Below are 10,853 nucleotides of genomic sequence, written 5' to 3' on the forward strand. Positions count from 1 at the left end.
ACCAAAGATGAAGACAATGGGCTCTTTCTGGCTAGATGCAACCTTCCCTCACCTGTTCTCCAAAGAAAGGGAGCTTGGGATGGCTCTTCCTTCTGTGACCTTGGGGGCAGATCACCCTCTACAATGAGGGGAAATTATCTCAGCCCTATTCCTACCTCAGATAGAAGCCACACAGTAGTGAAAAGAAGTAACACTTGGATGTACTTGTACTTGGAGTTCTTTGGAAGAACAGTTCAGAAGTCAATCATTTTTTTCCAATCATCATTATAATCAACCATCATTTTCATGCATAATTATTACTATTACACTGAACTAAGTTCCAGCTTTCTGAGAGCGCCTATGAACTGCTTCCCCTACGTTCCTGTGAGAGAAGCTACAATTTATATCACTTCTGCTCCTGGATCCTTAACTCTGCCCTCAAAGATGAACCAGAGAGAGAAGCTAACTGCAGGCTTTTACCCTAGAGACCCCAGGCCTCAGGCTGACCAGTCCTGAGAAGCAAGGAGTGAAACCAACTCTTTCAAGCTTTCCATGAGGCATTTGGACAAATAGCAAACTCGCAACCCTCTTTAGAATCAAGTGAAGAGAGTGATTTTGTGTTTTTCTGCACTTTAATTGTTGGGATGTGGCCACACACAGCGGTAATTGGAACAATGCAACTACCACCACGCAACTGATACTCTCAGCCTGAGTTTCCTAAAACAGGCCAGACAGAGAGGGGGAACAGAACGGAAGCCATAAGGAATCAAACCAGGACACAAAAGAAGGCAAACCAGCTCTGCGAGGGGCCTCCTCTTTCTCAAGCAGGCATTGAAAAAAGTGTAAGAAGCCCTCCTCTGTTGCCGCCTTCCTTCCTCTCCATTTTGTATATCTGAAGGGTAGAGACAGCCCTGAACACTCACTAAACAAGTTAAAACTTCTCAGCTTAACAACTGGTGCGAGGTTCAGCTCTTCCCAGAGCAGCAGGCCAGTAGGCCCTCCCAGCAACCCCACCAGGCCAAACTCTCAGCCCAAGCTCTCTCTCTCTCCAGCATAAGCCCCCTAAAATAAAGATTGGATCTCCTCTTTCTATCCTATTCGATGGCAGTAACCCCTCTTGCTCGTGTTTCAGGGATGTTGAGGCTGTGCTGAAACCTGGACAACCTAGGATCAAGTCAGGCCAAGGGAGAGAGCCACATATGCCCTAGGGACCTTCCCCCCGGGTCCCAACACCAGACCTCTGGGAAAGACTGAAGGAAAACATGAAGGAGGCAGGGAGGTGCAAGAGCAGGTAAGTGGGGACCTGAATGCTCTTCATATAGGTTCTGGGGGGTATAGGGGTGACAAGTGACGAGCACCCCTCCCCCCTCTGACGAAGAAGCAAACGGCTAGGCCCCCTCCAATCTTTAACCTCTCCCTCCGTTGCCCTACTGCCTGTCCCCGCGGGGTGGGGCACGAGGCTTCTACTGCCCCCCCCCCGGGGGGGTACCAGGGCTCGCTAAGAGGGGACTGTCGCTCTCCTCTTCCCACTCCAGTTCCATCACAGGGCCGCGGGAAGCAAACTCAGGACACGCAGGGGATGGGGAGGGTCTAAGACTTAGCACTCCGCCACCCCCTCCCCCACCGAGTCCCGTGTTCTCCCCGCGGAGGCGGCCTTCGAGGCCTGACCGCGCGGGAGGTTGAGCTGGGGGAGGGGAAAGAGAAAGGAGGGCCAGTCAAGATGCCCGCCCCGAGGCCCCAGGGCCACCTGCTCTCTGCTACCTACCGCGGTCGGTCCAGCTCCCAGGGCCGCGGCCAGAGCAGCTCTGAGCGCTCCGTTCGCCCCACGGTGCCCTTAAAAGGCATCGGGACAAACCAAACGGCCACTGAGGAGAGTAGGGTAAGCGATCTGGCTCGCAGAATCCCCGTAAACCGCCCGCTGAGGCCCAACCCCTGTGTCTTTTTTTCTCTTAGAAGTCTTCTAGACTTTCTTGGTTGGGAACGATTGAGGCGCTTTGATTTAGGGATGAAGTGGTTCTACTCCTAACGAATCTCCCCTCCAAATTATCGAAGAACGTGGACGGACCCAGTTGGAGGCATATCTTGGAACTCGCAGGGGAGGCCTTGTTGGACGAAGGTAAACAAAGCCATTGTCCCCACCCTTCATCCCTACATCGGCGCAGCTGCAACTTCTTACTTCCTCGAGGCCGCTTAATAGAATCGAGCACTGTGCCTCTCACCTGCTGTCCTGTTCAGCGCCATACGGCCACCTTTCTGAAAGAACCCCCCTCTGCCTCCAATAAAGGACCGGTCCGTAGCGTGAAGGCTCCTGGGAAATGTAGTCCAAGCGCCTATTAGGGCCTACTCTGAGTCCGTGGACCCCCTCGTCAGCTGCTGGATTTGCTCGAACCAATAAACCCAGTATTTATAAGGGTTACGGGGGGCGTGCCCACTTGGTTCTGTAATTTGCCCTTACCCAGAACACTTTGTAAAGCTGAGGAGGGCCAAGGGCTCTGCATTCCCTCTTCTCCCTCCACACCCCCCCCAGCAGGATGAGGTAATGGGATTGTGATTATGACATCATAGACGGTTCAGTTGCTGGGGGAGGAGGGCAGGTACGGCGGTTACAGCTGGACCGCTTAAGATGGAAAGGAAGGGAGGAAAAAGGCAGATGGACAAACGATGTTGACGGCGCTATATTTCGTCTTCGAGAAGAGGAAACCACCTTTTTATTAAGTCTTCACCACTACCACCACCCCCCATCTCAGCCAGAGAGTTCCAGTCCTTTTTAAAGAGACTTAATGTAGATTAAGTAGATGAAGAAATTAGGTAAATAGTTTTTGGCTCTTCTGTAAACACGAGTCTCACCATCAAACAAAAAAGAAGAAAGAAAAAGGGGAAAATTTTGAAGAATGCTTTCATGTTGTGATCATTTTGTAAGGCAAGAGTTTTGGATTTCCTTCCTTCCTTCCTTCCTTCCTTCCTTCCTTCCTTCCTTCTTTCTTTGGAAAGTAGTACAACCAGTGACTTCACTATCACATTTAGCAGCAAGTCCCCCGAAAGACATGTTTTCTTTAAATGCTTTCTGCTGTATCCAAGTCTGGGACACACGAATTGCTGTCTTCCTCACTGAGCCTGAGAGGGCAGGAAATTGGAGCCACCAAGTCTGCAAACTGAAAGAGAAAGGGAAAGTAAGATATTAAGACCATGGGCAGGTGTGGTAGCATATGATTATAGTTCCAGCACTCTGGAGGCTGAGGCAGGAGGATCACAGAGTTCCAGGTGCCTGAACTACATAGTGAGATCCATTTCAAAGAGAAAAAAGAAAATGAGAGTGAAGATTTATTATTTCCTGGCAGTTTCCTCTTAGCAAAGAGAAAAAGGAAAGCCAGAGGCCATGATGTGTAGGTGATATGATTTCCTTTCCTGCTGTAGCACACATGCCATGGGTTGACTCCCCCATAAACATTTAAATGTATGTATTATGTGCCAGGGATTGTGCTACATATTTTGAATATATATTCTTTTTAAAATATACTTGTTTTTGCCTACAATGAGAAAACTATCTCATTTGCAAACAAACTACCTAAGGTTAAATGACTGCCTGTTTGATAGGCAAAGTTTATATCAAAAAATCTGAAACCATTCGGTGCTTGCTTTTCACACTAGGCAATTGTTACTAATAACACTTTCTAAAGTTAAATGGTTGAAGTTAAGTTGGCATTGGCTCAGTTGCAAAACAACAGAAGAAACAACACTAAAGGGTTGGCCAAATAGCTCAGCAGATTAAAGCACCTGCAAACAGGCACAGGGGCCTGGGATTCTATCCCCAGACCTGCCATGCCAGCCTGAGCCTAGATGTGGTGGCGCGTGCCTGTAATTTCAGCACTTGGGAGGCTGTAAACAGGTGGATCACCATGAGTCCGATCTAGTAGTGAGACCCTGAACACCCTGTAGACCCTTCCCTAAAATATAGGGGGAGGGGCTGGTGAGATGGCTCAGTAGTGGTCTAAAGCACCTAGTAGACCAAGCTTAACAAAGCACAGGGACCCCGGTTCAATCCCCAGCACCACATGCCAGCCAGCCCCGCCCCCTGGTGGGCTGAGCTGCCCCCCCACATAAATAAATAAAAAATTAAAAAAAAATATAGGGGGGAAAAAAGAAAAAGAGAAGAGACACTAAAAATTTGCAAAAACCTGAAAAATTGAAGAAAAACACTGCCAGTAAGGCTTCAGGACTCATTTGAAAAGAAAATTGTACTTCCTTTCACCAAGGCTAAAATAGTTTCTCAAATGAAAAGGGGATGGTACATGTACACACAATACAGTATTACTGAGCCATAAAGGATAAATCTGACACATTTGTGGGAAAATGGACAGATCTTGAGATCATAATTCTAGGTGAAGTAAGACACAGAAGGTTAACTATCACATGGTTTTTCATATATGAGAAACCCAAAATATAAATAATGAGAAAAATAAAGAGATGGTAGGACACAGGGAAGTAGATCTTTTGGAGGTAGGAAGGGAACCTCAGGGGAAGGGGTGGAAGAGGGTAAAAATGATCAAGATTTGATGTGTGTGTGTATGATGCATATACGTATATATATGTAATATCCCAAGATGAATTATTATGTATTGCAAACATAATAAAAAAATAAAATAGCCTCTGTTCAAAGCCATGATGCATGTCTGTTGGATAGGCTGTCAAGTCAGTTCTTGGGTAAGCTGAGGGAGATCACAAGTTAGAGGCCAGCAGAGGTGATTTAGTGACATCTTAAGAAAAAAAAAAAAAAAAAAAAGGCCTGGACATGCAGTTCAGTGCTACAGTGCTTGCTAAAATGTGTGAGGCCCTAGATGTAATCTCCAGTACCACCAAAAATAAAGCCAGAAAGAGCAGCCAACACTTCTGTCCATAATTAAATATTGTTTTGTGACTTTGAGCTCTCAATTTTTGGCTACTCTAATTTGTGTGTGTGTTACCAGAAATCAAACTCAGGACCTTGTGCTTGCCAGGCAGGCACTTTGCTGCTGTGCTATATCCCTAGTCCTTGAGCGCTCAAGTTTTTTTTTTTTTTTTTTTTTTTTTTTTTTGTAGAACCGGGGATTGAACTCAGGCTCTTACACTTGCCAGGTAAGCACTTATTCTACTTAGCTATCTCTTCGGCCTGTCAAGTTTTAGTTTTTATTTCTATTTATTTTGAGCTCTCAAGTTTTAAATCTCATGTCCTGCCACTTTTTCCTGCTGCTCTGTATTTTTTTGTTCTTGTGCCACTTCTTTGAATGCCACCTTAATTGTGCCCTAGTGAGTCAGACAGACACCATCTATGACCTTGTTCCAATAGCTTTCAGCAGAGAATACTACCTTGGCAGTGTTCTGTCCTCCATCCAGATTCTTGGAGGGTTCCAGGGCCTGGAGCCAGTCACCCAGGAGTTCATCCAGAGAAGTAGAACCCATGGATTCTAAGAGACTCTCCTTTCCCTTCCTAGGGAGGTAGCAGAGTCAGAGAACATAAATGCACACAGTAAAAGCCAAATCTCCACCAAGTAAGTGGAGAGTGGTAGGACTCAGCTGCCACTCACAGAATGAACCAGGAATGCCTAAAATACCTTTCTGTCCCCTTGCCCTGAAGAGGCAGGCTGGGAGGGTCCCAGGTATGTAGGGCTTTTCTCCACTGCTTGATCTGAGCATCCCAGGAACGACGGCTGTATCTCCTGTTCTTGTTTGGTGTTTGAGGGTGAATCCCTGGTTGTCGCTGTGCTCTGGCAACAACAAATGGAGGTCACATGGAGGTCAAAGCAAAGGGATATGATTTACTGCTTATCATAGTGAATCAGGCCCTTAAAAATAGGAATTCACTAGAAGGATGTAGGATTAATCCAACAGAAAAAGTGAATTTTCAAATCAAATTATACTGTAAAATTTCCATTCCCCTAATATTGTTTCTCCTGGAAAGGGTCAATTATCTACATTACACCACCTTCAGAAGTCAATATATAAGATAGTATTTGATATAACTTTACAATCCATGCTATTTTTTCATATATTTATTTTGCATATATGTATGTAACTTACATTAATTGAGTATGTTGCAATTAGTTAAGACAGCTCAAGCGTGAGGCCATGGGAAATAAGTTTAGGAATAAAACAGCCTCATCCGGAACCAAAATAGAACTTTGAACATTTTATGGGCAAAGTATTTGAGAAAATCTCCAAAACTTATTTTGGAGACTAGATTGTGAGAGAATTAATAATGTTACCGATTGGTTAGAGCACTCATGTTCTAATATCTTTCCAACACCTGAGATTTGACCAGTGCCACTTGGCCAACACACTTGTGACTATCCAAAAATGTACTCACTTGGGAACCTGCTGCAGAAAGCACTGGTAACCAAGTGTACATTTGCCATAGTCTATCTGCTTTTGCCGCCGCTGTAGGACAACTTCATCTGTTTCTACTTCCCACCTGCAGGGTCATATACAGTTCTCCATGAAAATTATAGTCATCAAACAGCAATCAACTCTGTCACATTCACTTCGTTTTCACACTAACTTTGCAACTTACGTGCTATGACAAGGCTCTGTGCTGACTCCCACATTTACTGTCTCTGCCCCAGAGCACAAAGACTCTTCGCACTCTTCCTGCCTGGGAAAGCAATTTCTACAGATTAAAAAGGTATTAGGATAAACACCTGCTGAGTACACTGCACCTCTCAGACACTGTCACCAACAAGACCATGACTTTAGAGAAAAGCTGTATTTCTGCTTATCAAAGTGTAGTCTGCAATCTATTGGTATGGGTAGTACCTGGAGGCTTTGATAATTCTGGGTCTCAGTTTAGACTTGTTGAATCAGTTTCAGGAGTCTGCATTTTATAGGGCTTCCAAAGATATTTTAAGCCACCACACCTGTAATCCCAGCAATCAGGAGGCTGAAGGAGGAGGATCACTGAGTTCAAGACCTCAGCCTGGGCTACAAAGTGAGCTCAACTCCAGCCTGAACTGATAGCAAGACCCTGTCTCAAAAAGACACACAATTCTTTTTCATCTAGAATAAATGCTTTTTTAAAAAAAAAGACACATACACACACAAAAAAAAGATATTTTAAACATGTTTAGAGGGGCTGGGGAGATGGCTCAGTAGAAGCACAAGGGTCTGAGTTCAATCCCCGGTTCCATAAATAAATAAATATATATATATATTTAAATTCTGGTATGAGGGGTTAAACCCAGGGTCTTTGCACTGGGACATATCTACAGCTCCTCCCCACTTTAAGACAGGGTTCCATTAGGTCAATCAATTGTGATCCTCCTGCCTGGGATTACAGGCATGTACCACCATACTTGGCTACTTCAAACATTTTTAATTATGAAAGATTTCAGATATACACGGAAGAACATCACAAGCTGGACAAGTTCATGTACCTGTAATCCCAGCTACTCAGGTGGCTAAGATTGGGGGCCTCAAATTAGAGGCACTATGGTAAGACTCATTTTTTTTTTTTTTGGTATGTTTCATTGTTTTGTTTTGTTTGAAACACAATCTTGCTATGTAGTTCAGACTGGCTTTGAACTCACTATGTAGCCCAGGCTGGCCTCAAACTCACAGTGATCCTCCTGCCTCAGCTTCCTGAATGCTGGGATTACAGGTGTGCAGCACCAGGCCCAGCTTTGTAAAACTCTATCATAGAAAAAAAAAAAAAAAAAAAAGGCGAGGAGGGACAGAGGCATGACATCAGATCAGAACTTTTCAGAAATGCAGAACCTTGGCCAAAACATAGAGTTATTGAATTAGAACCTGTATTTTAACAGCATCTCCAGTGGTTACTATGCACACTGCATTTTTTTTTGTGTGTGTTGGAGATTGAACTCAGGGCCTCCTGCAGACCAGGCAAGTGCTATACCAATGAAACAGACCCCGACCTGTACATGACATCCTGCTACCAACCCATCATCCAACATTCATGGCCAGTTTTATTTGTACTCACCATGACACTGACACCATTTATTTTTCCAGTACCAGGGATTGAACCCATGGTCTTCATATTCTGCAGCCCCCTTTTATTTCCTGTTTTGAGATATTGGTTTTTTTTGTTTGTTTGTTTTGGATCTGAAATCAAACTCACAACCTTGCTATTGCCAGGCAGGTGCTGTGCTGCTAAGCTGTATCCCCAGCTCCCTATTTTGAGATAGGGTTTCACTAAATCACTTAAGTTACCCAAGCTGGACTCGAACCTGTTCTTCTGCCTCAGCCTGCCAGAGTGCCGGGATCACAGGTGTGCTCAACAATGCCTGGCTCTCATAGTATTTAAAAGCAAGCGTTTGACATTAAGAATTCCTAGGACTAGCCAGACATAGTGGCACATGCCAGTAGTTCCTGCGGTTAGGAGGCTGAGGCAGGAGGATCGCCAAGAGTTTGGAGTTTGAGGCCAGCCTGGATGGCACAGTGAGACTCTATTTCAAAACAAACAAAAAGCCTAGGACTGAGGCTGTAGTAAGTGGTAGAGCACTTGCTTTACATGCCCTTAGCCCTGTTAGGTTCCCACTACTGTATTGCAAAAAAATACAAAATACAAAATAATTTTCATAACCAGCTAAAGTTTGGGATCTCCTGGACCTTGGTAAGAATTACGTTAAGATGCTGAGTGTATTGCATGCCTGTAAACCCAGCTATTTGGGAGGTTGAGGCAAGAGAATCACAAGTTCAAGGCCAGCCTGGCTAATGTAGCGAAACTCTCGTCTCAAAATAATAAAAGGGCTTGAGTTTATTTAGCTCAGTAGAATGCCCCTAGGTTTGAATCCCCAGTATCTCAAAAAATACGCAAACACGCGATTCAACTCTTTTACTGTTTTCTGAAAAATATTTTTTTACTCTTATAACAGCGTCTCAGATGCTTCGCTCTAAAAAGACAATGAGGGCCGGGGAGATGGCTCAGTAGAATAAGCGCTTGCCTGGCAAGTACAAGGGCCTAAATTCAATCCCCGGTTCCACCAAAAAACAAAAACAAAACAAAATAAAAAACAAACTCAGGCTTTTGAGTTCAATCCCCGGTTAAAAAAAAAAAAAAAAAAAAAAAAAAAAGACAATGAACAGGAAACCTCAGTGGAAAAGCCTATGCCATTCAGCGTAAACCCACACACCTGTCACGCACTGATTCCTGAACCGCGGGCGGTAAATCCTCCATCCCGGCCCGAAGGCTAGCAAAATTAAAGAGAAATGACACGAAGATGAAGCAAGGAAAAAGAAACACTGCCACCCAAAAGAATCTTTCCTAGTACTATCCTATCAAATGGTCATCGCTGGCGAGGTACAATTTAAATCTCCCGGGGTTGACGGGCCTAAGGTAATAAACCGACGGGAAGGGTGTGGCGATTGGCCAAAGCAAGAGCCAATGGGGCGTTGGGCTCCCTTTGGGTGGGGCTTAATGCTGGTAGGCCAATCGCCATCCTGCTTTGGCTCGTGGTTAGAGCAAATGATGCCCGTTTCAGAGCAAGTGCGTTACCCCGGGTGAAGTACAAGCCTACCGATTGGACGTGGGAGCGCGAGGGGACAGCGCAGCGATTGGCTAACATAGCCTATAGGCGGGCGGGGATAGGTTGATGGGAGAGCGGAAGGTTTGAATGGTCAGAGACTTTGGCGTTGCATTTCGGTCAGCTCGCTAGAGCTGAGTAATGACGGGCGTAGCTCCGGCCTACTGTGTCAAACAAGCCTCTTTCCCTCAGATTTCATTTCTTTTGCTTGTGTTCAGTGACTCTCTTTTCTTTCTTCTGAAGGATAATCTAACTCCATATTTATTAGGTAAGTCCGCATCGGTCTCGGCCTGGAAATCACGGAGACTGCGTTGTCATCGTGGTGACCAGAGGTTTGGTGGAGATTGCTGCGAGTTAGAAGACTTGAGTTTCTTCCAGTCAGGGATATACGGCTCTGTGGTCCTGAACCAATGAAAGTTCTCTCTTCAGTCCATCTTTAAAGTCTTGAAGTTGTTCCTGGGTGAGTTCAAGTGTCAGTGGAAAGGCCAAGCCACTCCGGGGAAGCGCGAGTTAACCGTCCAGCCGGGCTGTGATTCCTTCCTTGCGGCCGCCCCTCCTGCACCTTGATCTGTTTAGCCAGGAAAGGTGGAGGGAATTGGAGACGCCAAACGGACTGTGCTGTTCTCAGGATTCGTTTTTTCTTGGTGAGAACTCGGAGATCACATATACAAAACTTTTCTCATTCTTCATTCAGGAGGGAATCTGGCTCCGGACCCGGTTTTAGGTCCAATCAGAGGAAGCTGTTACATCTGCTCCTGGAATGAACTGCTTCCTTTTCCATCTGTCGAAATTTCCCTAGATCTCTAGTGCTGGACAGATTCCTTAGTGATTCTGCAAACCTAAGCATTTTGTCTGGGTAAATCCATTTTCATTTTTACACCTTACCTCCTTTGCTTTTCTAAACGGGTTTGTTTAATTATCCCAGATCAGGATATAAGTGACTATGGCTTTGACTATGTGACCCTTAGAGTCGTCTAGTCTAGGATTTGTCTTCTGTGAAATATAAATAATAAATCTCCTTCTAACTTGGATCTTTTTAGTTGGCCTCAAACTCGCACTAATCCCCCTGCCTCATCCTCCTGAGTGTTGGTAATACAGACAAGTACCTCCATGCCTGACTATCTGACTCTCATTCTTGAATAAACACTATTGTGTGTCTAATATATTGCAATCACTGTACTAAATACTAGGGCTGCAGAAATTAAGTCATGATTGCTGGACACAGTGGTGTACACCTGTAATCCCAGAGTTTAGGAGGCTGAAGCAAGAATATTGCCAAAAATTGGAAGGCAGCCTGAACTACATACCAAGACCCTGTCTTAAAAAAGCCAAAAGAGAAAAAAAAAAAAAAAAAAAAAAAAAAAA

General features: G+C 44.9%; 2 protein-coding genes across 2 annotated transcripts in view; both read right to left on the reverse strand.

The window, feature by feature from the left end:
• Fam53c (family with sequence similarity 53 member C) overlaps positions 1 to 1,799 on the reverse strand; it is a 14,105-nt gene extending 12,306 nt beyond the window's left edge. Inside the window, exon 1 of the mRNA XM_004643258.2 lies at positions 1,745 to 1,799. The gene's annotated coding sequence lies outside the window, so the exon portion shown is untranslated. The remainder of the gene's footprint in view (positions 1 to 1,744) is intronic.
• A 1,233-nt stretch (positions 1,800 to 3,032) lies between these two features.
• Positions 3,033 to 9,142, reverse strand: LOC101591995 (oocyte-specific histone RNA stem-loop-binding protein 2-like). Its single transcript, XM_004643290.1, has 6 exons — positions 9,099 to 9,142; positions 6,524 to 6,619; positions 6,320 to 6,424; positions 5,568 to 5,720; positions 5,323 to 5,443; positions 3,033 to 3,131 (listed from the first exon to the last, which is right to left on the reverse strand). The coding sequence occupies exons 1-6, from the start codon at positions 9,140 to 9,142 to the stop codon at positions 3,033 to 3,035; spliced, it is 618 nt and encodes a 205-aa protein (XP_004643347.1).
• Between the last annotated feature and the right edge of the window lie 1,711 nt (positions 9,143 to 10,853).

Source organism: Octodon degus, unplaced genomic scaffold (assembly GCF_000260255.1).
Source record: "Octodon degus isolate 3935 unplaced genomic scaffold, OctDeg1.0 scaffold00169, whole genome shotgun sequence".
NCBI classification, from domain to species: Eukaryota; Metazoa; Chordata; class Mammalia; order Rodentia; family Octodontidae; genus Octodon; species Octodon degus.

Coding starts and splice junctions, on each gene's coding strand:
- LOC101591995 (XM_004643290.1), bottom strand. CDS start 9,142: ATGGAGGATTTACCGCCCGCGGTTCAGGAATCAGTGCGTGACAG. Junction 6,425..6,523: donor ACAGAGCCTTGTCATAGCAC/GTAAGTTGCAAA, acceptor ATGACCCTGCAG/GTGGGAAGTAGAAACAGATG. Junction 5,444..5,567: donor CAGGGCAAGGGGACAGAAAG/GTATTTTAGGCA, acceptor CTACCTCCCTAG/GAAGGGAAAGGAGAGTCTCT.